The following is an 18,853-nucleotide window of genomic DNA, read 5'->3' on the forward strand; positions in this document are numbered from 1 at the left end:
GAGTTAACCTAATACATGAATTTTAACAGATCTAGGTTTGATATGTAAATTCTATAATGTTTTATCAATGAAATTATAACCCACTTTTTGTAGATGGTTGTTAATCAACAACAGTCAGCTTGCTTAAACTTCCTAACATTAGATATATTGGCAATATGCATGGTTACATGCGTCTGAAACTACAGTATAATAAGCTACACGAGAATGTAAAATAATGTAACATTTCATAACTCGAAATCAGACTGTGGCTTTACCAGACCTTTCCCAACCCAAATAGCCTGCTGTAAGAACTGATCCTTGAAAATAGTGGAACACACACGAACATTGTATTTTATATTTTGAGGGATTTTATTTTACCAAAATATTTTTGGGTGATAAGACAAATGAAATACGAATTTACAGATTGTTCATCGAAAATATATATACACATATGTACACAAAACATAACATGTTCTGTAAGAGTCTTTGGTCTTACAAGTAGCCTAACAGACATATACCCAGCATTTTCCTAGCAAATTAGTCCATGTTTAAACGTCAAAAAGTAGACCCACACCATGGAATTTGGTATTGTAAAGTGCATAAGATGTAAAAATGTGTCCTTGACTGTTTTAAATAGTAAATGCTCTGTTAGAGAATGTGGTGAGCAGGGTATACGGGAATGTACAGTCCGTTCCTTGATGCCCATTCTGCCCAGAATTTGCCAACTTGTGTGCCAGGATGACAAGCACTGTACTGGGGCTTTTTCCCCGTTTCCGATGTCGCCGTTTCTGCCAAAGACCATATTTTGGGTTTTTGACACTCAACGTTATCTTTACTTTCCAGATTAGCTGGAAATGATTTGCGTTCTGTGTCATTCTTTACCACATTTCCCGCGTGCGCCGCGAGCCTACCAGCTCTATTGTCGTCGTTTGACTGTTTCACAAGGCGCGCATCCACCGGCTCTGTCGTTGAGTTGGATACTCTATGTCCAATATCCTCATTGTCATCTACGGTTGGAGGATCAATCTCATCTTTGTCGTCCAAACGGCTTTTCTGAAGAGAGCCCTCGCCCTCCTCGTCGTCGCTCTCGCCCTCCTCGTCAGATTTCCCCTTGGACGCCCAGTTTACCCTATTATCCTTCTTCAGTCGTCGCCTGGCGTTGGCAAACCAAGTGGAAACCTGCGTGAGGCTCATCTTGGTTACAATAGCAAGCATGATCTTCTCACCCTTCGTAGGATACGGGTTCTTAAGATGCTCGTTCAACCAGGCCTTGAGCGCGCTGGTGCTTTCCCGGGTAGCCACCTTGGCGACTCTGATCAGGTCATCGGTTGCGCCTGGTCGGTATTGCGGGTAGAATGGACCTCCTCGGCCGAGAAGCGCTTGATGATATGGAGAGACAGCTTTCAGGTCGAAAGAGTTGTTCTGGAAACACAAGAGAACATGATTAGATTATATGTTTAAATTCGTGCGTAACTGACCACATTGATTTGTTAAGTGTGTCATTACGCATTACATTTAATTGGTGTTAAAAAGGTCTGTAGAATGCTTTCTTTTCCCGACATTGATATGATAAATGATGAATACATTTAGATTATTAGCTGGAAATGTTATTGATTAGGTATACAATAGAGAAAACATATTGTCAAATAACTTACCATGTTCGCAATGTATCTGTGGTGTGGATAGGGGATGAAGTTGTATCCCTGTAGTCTGGAATATGCCAAAGGTACCCCAGCCATCGCAGCAAGATAAGGGGCTTGTTGCTGTTGTACCCCAGCTGGACCTCCCAAAAACGGTATCTGATATCCAGCGGGCATGTTGATATTTCTCTCAAAGAAGTTGCCTGTTTGTGACGCAGGCATCCTTAGGTCCTGGCTATTAGAGCTTGAATGACAGTAATGTGCACCCTCACCACCTCTAAATATACCCCTATCCAGTCATGGGCGGTTCTTAACCGCGGTGATTGACAGTTACGTTCAAAATACCTCGCTTTCCCTCGCACCAAATCCCATCAAAGGAGAACTCCGCTGTTTCTTTTAACGGTTTCTTAGAGGCCTGTGTAAAACGTATCTCAAACCAATAATTTCTATGGTGAGAGACGAATAATGAAATTTCATTTGAATTTCACAGTTTTGTTCTGATGCGGAGGATACTAGAAACGGGAATCTCTCATAATTCACTTAGCCTACTATTTGTTGTCACAATACCAGCTATAATGTTAGGTTCTTTATAGATCCTTAACTATTAATTTATTGTAGGCCACCAGTTTTATCAATGCCATCACCCGTCCTCATACATATTTTTTCAGTTACAAATATGCCAAAAAGTAAATTACTTTATTTAAAAAATCTAATTGAATTAAGTGCATTTCAGGCAAAAAATAAACAACTGCATTTACAAAATAAACAATAATATTGGAAAGTTGAGAGAAACTGTTGTAAACGTACATTCATTGTTAATATAGCCTAATAGCATATTACATCTTAATATCGATAGTTTCCCATCGAATTTGACATTATGTTTGTGCAACACTCACTGTAGGATAATAAAATGATTTAGGATTAACACCAGGCAGACCCTATGTCTCTTGTCTGACGATCAGACTTCTGTTTGAAATTGAAGTCTGAACATGTAGCTGTGAATTGAATTAGACAACTGAATTAGCCTAATGACATTAACACATTTCCAGGCTTCTTTCCATGACCATTGACGGAAACTGTGATGTCTTCAATATAGTTTTATTTAGATTTGTCCGAGGTTTCATCTAATGTTTTTCGATTGAATTAGGCTATTGGTTTCTGTATCCTACATTTCCCTCAACGGAAACAAAAACATGTAGGCGTTATGCTGATATTTATTAATATAACATCGAAAAAAATCGAACATATTTTGTAAGATACCAATTTACTATTCCTATTTAACAACTGTGGGGTGGTTATGTTTTGGCTGTCATTGGGGCAATGGGTTACCTGCCTTAGGCTGGCGATACCCCAGAACTATTTTGTTAATGTATTGTGATTGAACAATAACAGACCTCCCTTTACATGTCGGATGGTTTTGTTGTGGCTTCAGCATATCGTTTCAATGGGGCTAATTAAAAGCTGTTAAGTAAAACAGGTGTTATTAATGTATATGATAATTACGAGATAACAAATGGTAATGTAGGGAGCTTGAAGGCTTGTTAAAGATACGAGAAAAATATTACAATTCTTATTCCACTGCCCTTTCATCTTCTCCAAAGGGACATTGGTTGAAGAAGAAGTTTTTACTTGACGATGGTCGTATTATGTGGTGGTTTGGTTTCAACCTTTTGAGCGTAGCTCCCGCTAAGTAGGTCTCTCTAGGTCATTTCTAAAAGGGTGAATTGTTAAAGTATAAAAGAATCAGAGGAAAAGTGTAGCCATGCATAAAAGTCTCAAATAAATTAACAATCCATAGACTAACTACATACCCTATGACTTCTTTATTTATCGAAATAATTTAATTAACGTAAGATCAATTTGAAACAGAAGACTTGACCGGCATCTGCTATTAGCAGAATGCACTTCACTCATCATCTTGATTTACATTTTCACATTATGCTGAACGTGGATATCCAATATTTCACAGATTTTGTTATAAAAATATGTTTTTTATTTGTGTGTGTGGGGGTGGTGGGGGGGGGGGGGTGAGAAGATATGTATAACTGGTACAATGGGTTGACTGGAGAACAAAGAGTCAGAGGCTTAGCTAATGTCATCGGTACATCTCAGGAGACAAACAGCTCAGGGCAGTGGCTTTTGTCTGACTTGTAGACTCTTTCAAATATTTTCCTCTTTTGCAGCTACAACGCAGGTTTTGGTCTCCTTCTGACAGGTTGGATAGGTATTGTTTGCTCTCAGGATGTCCCTCGATTGCGCAGAAAAGTGTCCAAATGGAGGAGGATTGTCCTCAGTTCCCTGTGAGATACAGTATACAAGATAAGATTGATGATAGTCTATTGTGAGCGTTAAATGACCAGCACATGCAACTTTTGGCTGCTTACAAGATCAGGTGAATGGAAATGTTTCAACCTCTGTCCTCTGTTTCAACCCCCTTTAGACAAGACAAGTACCTTAGTCCATCAGAGATGGATTGAGGGTTCCCCTCTAGTCGACTGGAAGCCTCAATGATGCCTTTAATTTCCTATTCTCATACACACACATAGTTATATATATATATATATATATATATATATATATATATATATATATATAACTGGTACAATGGTTTGACTGGAGAGCAAAGAGTCAGAGGCTTAACTATGTCACTACAGTTAACAGTGGGTCTAAACCGTGGGCCTCTGATTGAGGCCAGTTGAAGACCCATGCAGGACAACAGTACGAGCCCCCTTTCTCTATTGGAACTCTCAATGATGCCTTTAATATCCCATTCTCATATATAAAGTATCCTATATCTGTGTTCAGGGTGGAAGGTATCCTAGCTGTTAAGAGCGTCGGGCCAGTAACTGAAAGGTTGCTGGTTCGAATCCCCGAGCCGACAATGTGAAAAATTGGTCGATGTGCCCGTGAGCAAGGCACTTAACCCTAATTGCACCTGACAGTTGCTCTGGATAAGAGCGTCTGCTAAATAACTGAAATGTAAATGTCCTCCTCAAGGGCGGCCTCTGATTGAGGAGAAGATTGCGGACCATGACAACAGTGCGAGTCCTGATCAGCTGGTAACAACAATGGTCTTAGGTGTGAGTTCAACTTCTGGCTATCACCTCCTGCTGAGTTGACCCAACAAAAGGCCTACAGATGTAGGATCTTAATTTGACCAGTTTCTCACAGCAAGAAAATAATCCTCCGGCAACTGGAAATGTGGATTATAATTAATGGATATTTTTGTAAGGGTTGATACATTTTTAGTTAGGGCAAATCAAGTCTGAAATATTAAAGTGGAAATTACAAAATGTAGAACCCTTTTTAAACCTTGAATACACTGCAAGTTAGCATTTCCTGCTGTGCAGGAAATTTCCTGCAACAACAGGGTGATCAAATTAAGATCCTATATCTCTGTAAGTATGTCAACACAACAAAAGCTTGAAGGGAATCCACAGAGTATTCAACACCTAGTCCTTGTTAGTTTAAAAAAAAACATCCAGATACCTGTACTTCTTATAATGGAGAGGGAAAGTGGTAAGTAGAAGGTAAATCTGGATATTTGGCATTAAGAGGGAATGGAATACAATTATAAAATGCTTTCTATTTGAATATAATTAACCCAAATACAGAATTAATCACTACTGATATAATCTAATCATAGGAGGCAAGAGACACTTCCTCTTCAAATCTGACTCAATAAAGTCAGTGTATGAATATGCCCATTCCAGGTCCATTCCATTTCCAGGAAATTAAGTGAATGTCAACCCATGACATGTAAAAAAACTAATATAACAATACATTCTCTTCTAGTTGATAAAGAATCACAACAATTGTTACCAGAAATCTTAAATGGAAATGTTGAAACTAATTGTTATTTTGGTGTGAAAAATCAAAAATCAAAAAGCACCAGTACAAATTGACAACAACCACATAACAACCCCCCCCCCCCCCCCATGAGATTCTATTCTAAGCCAAGCATGAAAGTTACCAAGCTCTCCCACCCACTCCCAGCTATCAACCCCCCCTGACGACCCTCATCCCTCCTAACCCTTTGTCATTACTGTTATCAGCTCCACTCCATCATTATTTTAATAGAGAAGTGGCGCTGAAACCGCTTGCAACTCTAAGTATGTCTTTGTTAGTATCTTGGTGGTGGGCCGGTGTCCCGCCCCTCTGTTCCCTCCTGGGTGTGCACTGATTGACGGCCCTCTGCTGGGTGAGTGACAGGCCACATTCGTTAGGCTGTGACGGACAAGCCGACAGCTGGGGGACTGAATAACTGCTGGTGGTGCTGGTTGGGCCCTCTGCTGCATTGGACATTGGGGCCCTCTGGTCTGCTCCACCACCACCACCCCTTGGGGGCCTCAGTTGGCCCCCAGGACCCCAAGCTTGCCCAGCCTGTCTGTCCAGCAAGGGTAGTTCTCCGGCGGGCTTGCTGTACCAGAGCAGCTCGTTAGCTGTAAGCCACTCCTCCTCAGTGACAGAATCTTGACTAGAACCAAAACATTTGATCATATTACTCCAGTGCTAGAGACTGCTGCCCTACGTACATACAGTCATTGAATACTGGTCATTTTAATAACGTTTACAGACCCACTTTACAGGTACAGTGGGGGAAAAAAGTATTTGATCCCCTGCTGATTTTGTACGTTTGCCCACTGACAAAGAAAGGATCAGTCTATAATTTTAATGGTAGGTTCATTTAAACAGTGAGAGACAGAATAACAACAAAAATATCCAGAAAAACGCATGTCAGAAATGTTATAAATTGATTTGCATTTTAATGAGGGAAATAAGTATTTGACCCCCTCTCAATCAGAAAGATTTATGGCTCCCAGGTGTCTTTTATACAGGTAACGGGCTGAGATTAGGAGCACACTCTTAAAGGGAGTGCTCCTAACCGCAGCTTGTTACCTGTAAAAAAGACACCTGTCCACAGAAGCAATCAATCAATCAGATTCCAAACTCTCCACCATGACCAAGACCAAAGAGCTCTCCAAGGATGTCAGGGACAAGATTGTAGATCTACACAAGGCTGGAATGGGCTACTAGACCATCGCAAAGCAGCTTGGTGAGAAGGTGACAACATTTGGTGCGATTATTCGCAAACGGAAGAAACACAAAAGAACTGTCAATATCCCTCGGCCTGGGGCTCCATGCAAGATCTCACCTCGTGAAGTTGCAATGATCATGAAAACGGTGAGGAATCAGCCCAGAACTACACGGGAGGATCTTGTCAATGATCTCAAGGCAGCTGGGACCATAGTCACCAAGAAAACAATTGGTAACACACTACGCCGTGAAGGACTGAGATCCTGCAGTGCCCGTAAGGTCCCCCTGCTCAAGAATACATATACATGCCCATCTGAAGTTTGCCAATGAACATCTGAATGACTCAGAGGACAACTGGTGAAAGTGTTGTGGTCAGATGAGACGAAAATGGAGCTCTTTGACATCAACTCAACTCGCCGTGTTTGGAGAAGGAGGAATGCCGCCTATGACCCCAAGAACACCATCTCCACCGTCAAACATGGAGATGGAAACATTATGCTTTGGGGGTGTTTTTCTGCTAAGGGGACAGGACAACTTCACCGCATTAAAGGACGGGGCCATGTACCGTCAAATCTTGGGTGAGAACCTCCTTCCCTCAGCCAAGGCATTGAAAATGGGTCGTGGATGGGTATTCCAGCAGACCTTAATCCCATAGAAGGTTGGAGTTGCCAAACGTCAGCCTCGAAACCTTAATGACTTGGAGAAGATCTGGAAAGAGGAGTGGGACAAAATCCCTCCTGAGATGTGTGCAAACCTGGTGGCCAACTACAAGAAATGTTTGACCTCTGTGATTGCCAACAAGGCTTTTGCCACCAAGTACTAAGTCATGTTTTGCAGAGGGGTCAAATACTTATTCCCCTCATTAAAATGCAAATCATTTTATAACATTTTTGACATGCGTTTTTCTGGATTGTTTTGTTGTTATTCTGTCTCTCACTGTTCAAATAAAACTACCATTAAAATTATAGACTGATCATTTCTTTGTAAGTGGGCAAATGTGCAAAATCAGCAGGGGATCAAATACTGTTTTCCCCCACTGTATATATATAATGTTTTCTAATCATGGCTCACCCTAGATCACTACTGCTGTACACACCTTTTCTATTCGTATACTGTCCATACTGAATGATGGCACTGCATTGGATAGCAGCCATTTTACAGGCTGCTGAACAATTCTGCAAATTTGTTTTTTACGCTGATAAAACACAAATACAATGTCTCTACCATCATTTCCAGTGACAGAAAACGTTTCCATACATTGTCAAGACCGGTCGGCAGCCTCGTGTAACATTGGGGGCGGGGGGGGGGTTCTCTTTGTAATCAACAGATGGTGTGTGATCTCTAATGTTAAGGACGTCTGGAGTTGAATCTCGCCTGAGCTAGAAAACCTCATTATAAACTGCAGACCATACTATTTACCAGGAGAATTTATCTATATTTTTCATAGAAGTCTATTTACCACCCCAAACCAAGGCTGGCACTAAGACCACACTTAATGAGCTGTATAGGGCCATAAGCCGCCCAGAAAACACCCAGAGGCGCGCTTCCGTGGACGGTGATTTTAATGCAAGGAAACTGAAATCCATTTTACCACATTTTTACCAGCATGTCACCTGTGCAACAAAATTATAGATCACCTTCCCTCCATACACAGAAATGCATACAAGGCTCTCCCTCACCCCCCCTTTGGCAAATCTTACCATAACTCTGTCCTCCTGATTCCTGCTGACAAGCAAAAACTAAAACAGGAAGTACTCAATACAGAAGTGAAGTGGATGTTAAGCTACAGGACTATTTTGCTAGCACAGACTGAAATATGTTCCGGGATTCATCCAATAACATTGGAGGCGTTTACCACATCAGTCACCAGCTTCATTAATAAGTGCATCAACGACGTCATCCCCACAGTGACCATACGTACATATCCCAGCCAGAAGTAATGGATTACAGGCAACAGCCACACTGAGCTAAAGGCTAGAGCTTCCACTTTCAACGAGTGGGTGTCTAATCCGGACGCTTATAAGAAATCCCACTACGACTTCCAACGAGCTATCAAACAGCCAAAGCGTCAATACAGGACTAAGATTGAATCCTGCTATGCCGGCTCTGACGCTAGTCAGATGTGGCAGGGCTTGCAAACTATCACGGATTACAAAGGGAAACCCTGCCACAAACTGCCCAGTGACACAAGCCTATCAGACAAGCTAAAATTCTTCCATGCTCGCTTCGAGGCAAGCAATACTGAACCATGCATGAGAGCACCAGCTATTCTGGATGACTGTGTGATCTCACTCTCCATAGCCGATGTGAGTAAGACCCTTAAACAGGTTCACAAGGCCACAGGGCCAGATGGATTACCAGGACGCGTACACAGAGCATGTGCTGACCAGCTGGCAAGTGTCTTCACTGACATTTCAACCACTCCCTGACCCAGTCTGTAATACCTACATGTTTCAAGCAAACCACCACAGTCCCTGTGCCTAGGTAACCTGTCTACATAACTATCGCCCTGTAGCACTCACATCTGTAGCCATGAAATGCTTTGAAAGGCTGGTCATGGCTCATACCAACTCCATCAATCCAGACACCCTGGACCCACCCCAATTTGCATACCGCCCCAACGCATCAAAAGATGATACAATCTCTATTGCACTCCACACTGCCCTCTCCCACCTGGACAAGAGGAACACCTATGTGAGAATTCTGTTCATCGACTACAGCTCAGTGTTCACACATCTGCCACGCTAACCAAGTCTGGAACCAACAGGACCCTGAGGACCCTGAATAGGACCCTGAATAGCTTCTACCCCCAAGCCATAAGACTGCTAAATAGTTCCATATTTTGTTGTGTTACAGCCTGAATTCAAAATTGATTATTTTAATTTGACCCATCTACACGCAATACCCCATAATGACGAAGTGAAAACATGTTTTTAGAGATTTCAGCAAATTGAATGAAAATGAAATACAGAAATATCTCATTTACATAGGTATTCACACCACTTTGCTATGGCACTCCAAATTGAGCTCAGTTTCATCCAATTTCCTTTGATAATCCTTGAGACGTGTCACGTCCTGACCAGTATAAGGGGTTATTGGTTATTGTAGTTTGGTCAGGACGTGGCAAGGGGTATTTGTTTTATGTGGTTCGGGGTTTAATGGGATATGTATTTATGTAAGAGGGGTGTTTGATTTATGTGTTCCGGGGCTTTTGGGTAATGTTCTTGTTTTGTATTTCTATGTTTTTCTATGTTGTGTATTTCTTTGTTTGCCTGGTATGGCTCGCAATCAGGAACAGCTGTACATCGTTGTTGCTGATTGAGAGTCATACTTAAGTAGCCCTGTTTTCACCTGTCCCTTTGTGGGAAGTTGTTGTTGTACTTCTGTGTGTTAGCCTGCAACACTGTTCGTTCGATCGTTTTCTTGTTTTGTTTGTTACGTGTTCTAATAAAGTTAAGATGAGCACTCAACCCGCTGCGCCTTGGTCCATGACGTACGACGACCGTTACAAGACGTCACTACAACTTGGAGTCATTCTGTGGCCAATTCAATTGTTTGGACATGACTCAGAAAGAAACACACCTGTCTATATAAGGTCCCATAGTTGACAGTGCATGTCAGAGCAGAAACTATACCATGAAGTCCAATAAACTTTTTCCAAGAGCAAAGTGGCCTCCATCGTTGGGAAATTGAAAAAATATGGAACTACCCAGACACTACCTTGAGCTGACTGTCCAACCAAACTGAGCCACCGGGCAAGAAGGACCTTGGACAGGAAGGTGACCAAGAACCTAGTGACCACTCTGACAGAACTACAGAGTTCCTTGGCTGAGATGGGAGAACCTGCCAGAAGGACAGGTCTCTACAGCACTTCACCAATCTGGGCTTTATGAGAGAGTGGCCAGATGGAAGCCACTCTTGAGAAAAAATGTCATGACAGCACGCCTGTAGTTTGCAAAAAGGCACGTGAAAGACTATGAGATTCTGTGGTCTGATGAGACAAAAATGTTACTCTTTGGCCTGAATGCAAAGCGCAATGTCTGGAGAAAACACCATCCCTACAGTGAAGCATGGAGGTGGTAGCATAATGCTATGGGGATGCTTTTCAGTGGCAGGGACAAGGAGACGGGTAAGGATAGAGGGTACAATGAATGGAGTCAAATACAGGCAAATTCTTGATGAGAACCTCCTTTAGAGTGCAAACGACCTGAGACTGGGGGCAAAGATTTACGTTCCAACAGGACAATGACCCCAAGCATACATCCAAAGCAATGCTGGAATGGCTTCAGAACAAGAATGTGAAAGTCCTTGAGTGACCCAGTCAAAGCCCAGACTTGTATCCCATTGAAAATCTGTGGAAAGACTTGAAGATTGCTGTTCACAGCCACCCCACCTCTAACTTAATAGAACTTGAGAAAATTTGAAAAGAAGAATGGGAGAAAATCCCCAAATACAGATGAGCAAAGCTGATACAGACATACCCAAGATGACTCAAAGCTGTAATCGTCAACAAAGGTGCTTCTACAAAGTGTTGACTCGGGTGTGAATACTTATGTAAATTAGATATTTCTGGATTTCATTTTCAATACATTTGCTAACATTTCTAAAACATGTTTTCACTTTGTCATTATGGGGTATTGTGTGTAGATAGGTATGAAAAACATTTATTTAATCCATTTTGAATTCAGGCTGTAACACAACAAAATGTGGAATAAGTTAAGGGGTATGAACACTTGCTGAAGGCAATGTCTATAGCCAAGTTATCGTTACTCATTTGTGTAATTTTAGGTTGTTTTTATTTTTTCTCTCTGCATTGTTGGGAAGGGCCCGTAAGTAAGCATTTCACTGTTAGTCTACACCTGTTGTTTACTAAGGATGTGACAAATACAATTTGATTTACTTTATATTCCGGGCTCTGACATTGCTCGTAACACCTGCAATAACATCTGCTAAACAGGTGTATGTGACAAATAAAATTTGATTTTTGATTTGAGATCTTAATTTCTTGTTATTTATTTATTACTTTTGAATGCATGTGTGCATTGTTATTATATTTCTAGATATTGCTGCATTGCTGGAGCTAGATACATAAGCATTTTGCTACACCTGCAAAACTGTGTACGCAACCAATAAACTATGATTTGGTAAGGTGGCCCCCACCACGCATATGCAAGTCAACATGCCCTGCTGCCCAGGAGTGTACATGGTTTACTCATTAAAGTCAGGATTAGCAATGTAGACACAGAATGACATATTATAGAAAATGTTATAGTGAACTCCCAGACACACATTTATTTGTATTTTTTTATTGAACCTTTATTTAATTAGGCAAGTCAGTTAAGGACGACGCTGGGCCAATTGTGCACCGCCTTTTGGGACTGCCAATCATGGTCGGATGTAATACACCCTGGATTCAAACCAGGGACTGTAGTAACACTGAGATGCAGTGCCTTAGACCGCTGTGCCACCTGGGAGCACATATTCTACTATACAACAGTAGCTACAGTAGAACATATAACGTCACATGGGAGTACTTCTTCTACATGCTACAAGATTCAAATTATTATCATTAGCAAATAACCATCCACAATATGAGAAATAATTAATTGCTAACATACACACATTTTTGTGGCAAATCATTTCACTGCTACTCGATGTGCATGGGCATGAAACGCTACATTTAAACCATAGTGGAATATGTTTCATTCATTGTAATATCTATAATGTTGCTCAAAATAATGTAAGATTGTTTTGTTAAAGCATTAGGAAATGGAGGAAGCGGAAGAAAGCAGCTCTTCTAAATGTAACAAACTGAAGTTCATGCAGCTCCAGATTGTTTTTACTATACCCTCACAGACAGCATAATGAGCTTGTAAAGCATCTGTGACGTGACATCTACATTTCGGACGATTTGTAAAACAAAGGCTACAAGGAAGCCGGGGGCACTGGTTCTCTGTGTTTCAACCCCTTGATAACAATAGCAAGCAGGCGCTGGTGGGAGGCAGTGCTCTCATGGAAATGAGCAACCAAACCAACAATGTAGCTCCTAATCTCTTCAGAGAGGGGAATCGGTTACACAGCAGTATGCACCCCTGAAAGCTTTTCATTAGAAACAGTGTGCTATTGAAACGCTAACCCTAAGCCCCTCCCCGCTACCCCCCCCCCCCACGCTTATGAGCACACACACACACACACACACACACACACACACACACACACACACACACACACACACACACACACACGTGTGTAGCTACAGGGTCTCCTCATAGATGGGCCAGATACAAGGTAGCCCCTACAACAGAAGGGTAGATGTAAGTGGGGTAAGGGGTAGTTATAGCCGGGCTAGGTGGTGGTATGGGGGGCTAGGCAGTGGGGCAGGAGGTGGTATCGGGGGGGTGGGGTATGTGGGCAGGGGATTGGTATGGGGTGCCTAGGCCTCAAAGCATGGGATTAGAGTTAATGTGCCCTCCCTGGGTTATAATCTCTTCAGAGGGGGACTTTGTTTGAGGGCTTGAGGGCAGTAAGATAAGTATCTATTACAGAAACTCCCCTCTTATCCCACCCCCCAACAACCTCCCCTTCTTCAGAATTGAAGCACAAAACACTTGCCTCTGTGCCTCCATGTCTTCTGATACCCCAAACCCCAAAAGCAAGTGCTGCTGCCCTTTTCGACTAATCTGGAATTAAGGGCTAAAGCCTTATGGAGAGTAACCAGGACCAATATTTACTCCATCTGTAGGCTGCAAAGTGAGGAGGTTGATGTAGATCAAAGGAGGCTTAGAAAACAAGTGAGGATATTACCATTAAAAAAATGTGTTCTCACAAGTTGAATTTCTTGTTGTTGGGGAGGAGTGAGAGATGAACTATGGGGTCCAAAGCTGAAGATTTAATTAAGTGTAATCTTGTTATATTACCCCTATGTATAAGGAACATATTTTATTATGCATTGAGTAATCTTAAAACCATCCCCACAGCTGATATAAGTACCCATTTAAGAACCAAGTTAACTTGGTAAATCTCACCCTACTGTTGCTGTCAAAAAGATTAAAAAGTGAAGATACAACATTTGTAGCACAAAATGGCAGTTTAATATCAAAATATTTACTAAAATATAAATAATGTGCAAAACAAAACAAGCTTGATCAGAGGCATGTTCAGACTGAGGCAATACTGACAACTTGAGAAAAACACGATGCAAAGTCATGGCACATCAATTAACTTGTTTCAAAATCTTAGAAGACAGCCACTTCATTGTGAACTGACTATTCTATGCCAATAATATGTTATTGTTTTGTCCTTCAATAGAAATACAATGTGAATACTGAGGCTGAACTTATACAAAACAACATCCCGTATTAACCAACTGACAACAATGAAATGCAATCAACATATAAACATGGCACTTCAAATCTGGAATGTCACATCAGCCCTTGCAACGAGAAATAATGTTTGCATTCCACCTGCTTGTTAAATTTGTTCGCTTCCATAATAAAACACGGTGTGAGAAAAAGGCAAGTAAAATTCAAACACAGACTAAATTGAAAGAACAAGACAAAAATCAATGCTGCATGCAAAATAGCTCCATATGTAAAGTTTTTGTAACATTTTGTCTCTCTAGAATAAAATGACACTTTTTAAATTGAATAAAATGACAATCAAATAATGTTTGGAAATTGCTACAATAGCGATAAACAAAAAAAAAACAGGTCAATAGTTAGAGCTCTCTATGCCATAAAAGCATACATACAGTGCCTTCAGAAAGTATTGAGACTTTTTCACATTTTGTTACATTACACTGATTAAATAAATAAAAATCCTCATCAATCTACACACAATATCCCATAATGACAAAGTGAAAACAGGTTTTTAGAATGTTTGACAAATGAAAAAAAATCTTAAATAATAGGTATTTACAGTTGAAGTCTGAAGTTTACATACACGTTTTTCAACCACTCCACACATTTCTTATTAACAAACTATAGTTTTGGCAAGTCGGTTAGGACATCTACTTTGTGCACGACAAGTCATTTTTCCAACAATTGTTTACAGACAGATTATTTCACTGTATCACAAATCCAGTGGGTCAGAAGTTGACATACACTAAGTTGACTGTGCCTTCAAACAGCTTGTAAAATTCTGGTTAAATGAAGTCATAGCTTTAGAAGCTTCTGATAGGCTAATTGACATAATTTGAGCCAATTGGAGGTGTACCTGTGGATGTATTTCAAGGCCTACCTTCAAACTCAGTGCCTCTTTGCTTGACATCATGGGAAAATCAAAAGAAATCAGCCAAGACCTCAGAAAAAAATTGTAGACCTCCACAAGTCTGGTTCATCCTTGGGAGCAATTTCCAAACGCCTCAAGGTACCACGTTCATCTGTACAAATAATATTACGCAAGTATATACACCATTGGACCACGCAGCCGTCATACCGCTCAGGAAGGAGACGTGTTTTGTCTCCTAGAGAGGAACGTACTTTGGTGCGAAAAGTGCAAATCAATCCCAGAACAACAGCAAAGGACCTTGTGAAGATGCTGGAGGAAACAGGTACAAAAGTATATTTATCCACAGTAAAACAAGTCCTATATCTACATAATCTGAGAGGCTGCTCAGTAAGGAAGAAGGCACTGCTCCAAAACCGCCATAAAAAAGCCAGACTACGGTTTGCAACTGCAAATGGGGACAAAGATCGTACATTTTTGGAGAAATGTCCTCTGGTCTGATGAAACAAAAACAGAACTGTTTGACCATAATGACCATCGTTATGTTTGGTAGGAAAAGGGGGAGGCTTGCAAGCCAGTGAAACACGAGGGTGGCAGCATCATGTTGTGGGGGTGTTTTGCTGCAGGAGGGACTGGTGCACTTCACAAAATAGATGGCATCATAAGGCAGGAAAATTATGTGGATATATTGAAGCAAAATCTCAAGACATCAGTCAGGAAGTCAAAGCTTGATCGCAAATGGGTCTTCCAAATGGACAATGACCCCAAGCATACTTCCAAAGTTGTGGCAAAATGGCTTAAGGAAAACAAAGTCAAGGTATTGGAGTGGCCATCACAAAGCCCTGACCTCAAACCTATAGAAAATTTGTGGGCAGAACTGAAAAAGTGTGTGCGAGCAAGGAGGCCTACAAACTTGACTCAGTTACACCAGCTCTGTCAGGAAGAATGGGCCAAAATTCACCAAACTTATTGTGGGAAGCTTGTGGAAGGCTACCCGAAATGTTTGACCCAAGTTATACAATTTAAAGGCAACGTGACCAAATACTAATTGAGTGTATGTAAACTTCTGACCCACTGGGAATTCGATGAAAGAAATAAAAGCTGAAATAAATCATTCTCTTGTCACGATTCCTACCGACGGTGGCGCCCCCTCCTGCTCGGGTGGCGCTCGGCGGTCGTCGTCACCGGCCTATTAGCTACCACGGATTCCCTTTTTGTTTTTCCCTTTTTTTATGTTTTCTCACCTGCCCTGAGTTAGTAAATTAAGAGGGCTATTTAGTTCAGCTGGCCCGCTCCCTATTGTGCGGGATTGTCCTTCTGTGTGTCGACTGCGTTTTGTTCGACTGTGCTTGTCAAGTGTATTTTCCCCTGTTGTTGGGAGACCTTTTATTTTGTACATGTGGTTTTATTAAAATTACCACACAGTGTTCGCTGCTTCCTGCGCTTCTTTCCGCCACACCACAGACAAGCCGTTACATCTCTCTACTATTATTCTGACATTTCACATTATTAAAATAAAGTGGTGATCCTAACTGACCAGAGACAGGGAATTTTTACTAGGATTAAATGTCAGGAATTGTGAAAAACTGAGTAAAAATTCCCTGTCTTAGGTCAGTTAGGATCAGCCCCTTTTCTATGATGCTATGAGACTCGAAATTTAGTTCAGGTGCATCCTGTTTCCATTGATCATCCTTGAGATGTTTCTACAACTTCATTGGAGTCCACCTTTGGTAAATTCAATTGATTGAACATGATTTGGAAATGCACGCAATTGTCTATATAAGGTCGTTGACAGTGCATGTCAGAGCAAGAACCAAGCCATGAAGTCGAAGGAATTGTCCGTAGAGCTCAGAGACAGGATTGTGTCGAGGCACAGATCTGGGGAAGAGTACCAAAAAAGTCTGCGGCATTGAAGGTCCCCAAGAACACAGTGGCTTCCATCATTCTTAAATGGAAGATATTTGGAACCACAAAGACTCTTCCTAGAGCTGGCGTCCGGCCAAACTGAGCAATCGGGGGAGAAGGGCCTTGGCCAGGGAGATGACCAAGAACCTGATGGTCAATTTGACAGAGCTCCAGAGTTCCTCTGTGAAGAATCTTCCAGAAGGATAACCATCTCTGCAGCACTCCACCAATCAGGCCTTCATGGTAGAGTTGCCAGATGGAAGCCACTCCTCAGTAAAATGCAAATGACAGCCCACTCTGAGTTTGCCAAAAGGCACCTAAATACTCTCAGACCATGAGAAACAAGATTCTCTGGTCTGATGAAACCAAAATTGAACTCTTTAGCCTGAATGCCAAGCGTCACATCTGGAGGAAACCTGGCACCATCCCTACGGTGAAGCATGGTGGTGGCAGCATCCTGCTGTGGGGATGTTTTTCAGTGGTAGGGACTGGAGACTAGTCAGGATCAAGGCAAAGATGAACGGAGCAAAGTACAGAGAGATCCTTGATGAAAACCTGCTCCAGAGCGCTCAGGACCTCAGACTGGGGCGAAGGTTCACCTTCCAACAGGACAATGACCCCCAGCACACAGCGAAGTCAACGCAAGAGTGGCTTCAGGACAAGTCTCAGCCAGAGCTCAGACTTGAACCCGATCAAACATCTCTGGAGAGACCTGAAAATGGCTGTGCAGCAACACTCCCCGTCCAACCTGACAGAGCTTGAGAGGATCTGAAGAGAAGAATGGGAGAAACACCCCAAATGCAGGTGTGCCAAACTTGTAGCGTCATCCCCAAGAAAAATCGATGCTCGAGGTGCTTCAACAAAGTACTGAGTAAAGGGTCTCAATACTTATGTAAATGTGATATTTTCATTAAAACATTTTTTTTTTTTAGCAACATTTCTAAAAACCTGTTTTTGCTTTGTCATTATGGTGTATTAGGGGGAAAATCTATTTAATAATTTTTTGAATAAGGCTGTAATGTAACAAAATGTGGAAAAGTCAAGGGGTCTGAATACTTTCCGAAGGCACGAGACATACAAGCATACAAACCATAAAAGCATACATTCAAATTCAAATAAACATACACTGACTGAACATGTACTTATAATGTCATCATTGCATGCTGGGGCATTTGGTTACCTACTTTCTCAGCGTGAGAATTTCCTGGGTCTGAATGCGGGGACGATGAGTTGATGGGGTGCTAGTGCCACCCTCTCCTCCTCTACAGGGGCTAGCTCCTCCGCTGATCCCCACTTCTTCTTGGACTGGAACAATGAGGTCAACTTCCTGTTCCTGCTGCGGTCTCTGGCCTGGGCCACATGGAACTCAGGGAATTCTGATGTAACAAAATACGGACCACCATAGCTGTATAATACAAAAAGTGCTATCTATAACCTAAATGGGTTTTTCAGCTGTCCCCATAGGAGAACCATTTTTGTTTCCAGGTAGAACTCTTTTCAGTTCCATGTAGAACCCTCAGTGAAAAAGGTTTTACATGGAACCCAAAAGGGTTCTCCAAAGGGTTCTCCTATGGGGACAGCTGAATAACCCTTTTAGGTCCTAGAAAGCAACTTTTTTTCTAAGAGTGAATGTAAGGCTGAAACCTAACTGTAAGAGTGACCTTTTCGTGCTCTGTCTAGATCTTAACAAAGCCACATACGCTGTTCATTTCTGCATTTAGACAACATTTCAGAGACATTGGAGTCAAAAAGAAGAGAGTAAGAGACACTCACGTATCTCCTCTGGAGCTGCTCTGTCATCCTCTGTAGGCTCCCTGATGTTCAGGTACTGGCATGCAAGATGGCCACTGTAGTCCCGGAGGTTCTGCTTCGCATCTGAGTGAAGAGGAAAGACATGTCAAACATTGACTCAGAAATGTCTTAATAGCTGACCTGTTGCATTGATACCCCATTGTCTCACGTCAGATGGCGTCACTCCTATACAACGCTCGTCCCTCAACCAATCTATATTGTAGGACGTGGAACTCATCTCTAAAAATCACGATTATGCTCATCCGCCTAACACT

General features: G+C 41.8%; 2 protein-coding genes across 4 annotated transcripts in view; both read right to left on the reverse strand.

Annotated features, from left to right (window-relative positions):
* Nucleotides 1–324: 324 nt before the first annotated feature.
* LOC115166414 (iroquois-class homeodomain protein irx-3-like) lies at nucleotides 325–2,014 on the reverse strand. Its single transcript, XM_029720317.1, has 2 exons — nucleotides 1,635–2,014; nucleotides 325–1,401 (listed from the first exon to the last, which is right to left on the reverse strand). Exons 1-2 carry the CDS (start codon nucleotides 1,839–1,841, stop codon nucleotides 628–630), a joined length of 981 nt encoding a protein of 326 aa, XP_029576177.1. The 5' UTR covers nucleotides 1,842–2,014; the 3' UTR covers nucleotides 325–627.
* Nucleotides 2,015–3,794: 1,780 nt separating this feature from the next.
* LOC115165603 (ankyrin repeat domain-containing protein SOWAHA) overlaps nucleotides 3,795–18,853 on the reverse strand; it is a 44,559-nt gene continuing 29,500 nt past the window's right edge. For 2 of the 3 annotated variants that reach the window (XM_029718815.1, XM_029718813.1), the window contains 2 exons: nucleotides 18,561–18,662; nucleotides 17,787–18,163 (listed from right to left, as the gene is read on the reverse strand). In XM_029718815.1, the coding sequence (XP_029574675.1) occupies nucleotides 17,976–18,163; nucleotides 18,561–18,662 (290 nt within the window). In that variant the 3' untranslated portion in view covers nucleotides 17,787–17,975. Of the gene's footprint in view, nucleotides 3,918–17,786; nucleotides 18,164–18,560; nucleotides 18,663–18,853 lie in introns of those variants that run through there. The other variant, XM_029718814.1, reaches the window with a different exon arrangement.

The sequence above is a fragment of the Salmo trutta genome, chromosome 28, assembly GCF_901001165.1.
Source record: "Salmo trutta chromosome 28, fSalTru1.1, whole genome shotgun sequence".
Taxonomy (NCBI): domain Eukaryota; kingdom Metazoa; phylum Chordata; class Actinopteri; order Salmoniformes; family Salmonidae; genus Salmo; species Salmo trutta.

What these genes read in the sequence shown, in the direction of transcription:
- LOC115166414 (XM_029720317.1), bottom strand. Translation starts at nt 1,841, where the DNA reads ATGCCTGCGTCACAAACAGGCAACTTCTTTGAGAGAAATATCAACATG. An exon ending in ACAGATACATTGCGAACATG is followed by an intron (nt 1,402 to 1,634) that starts GTAAGTTATTTG and finishes TTGTGTTTCCAG; the next exon opens with AACAACTCTTTCGACCTGAA.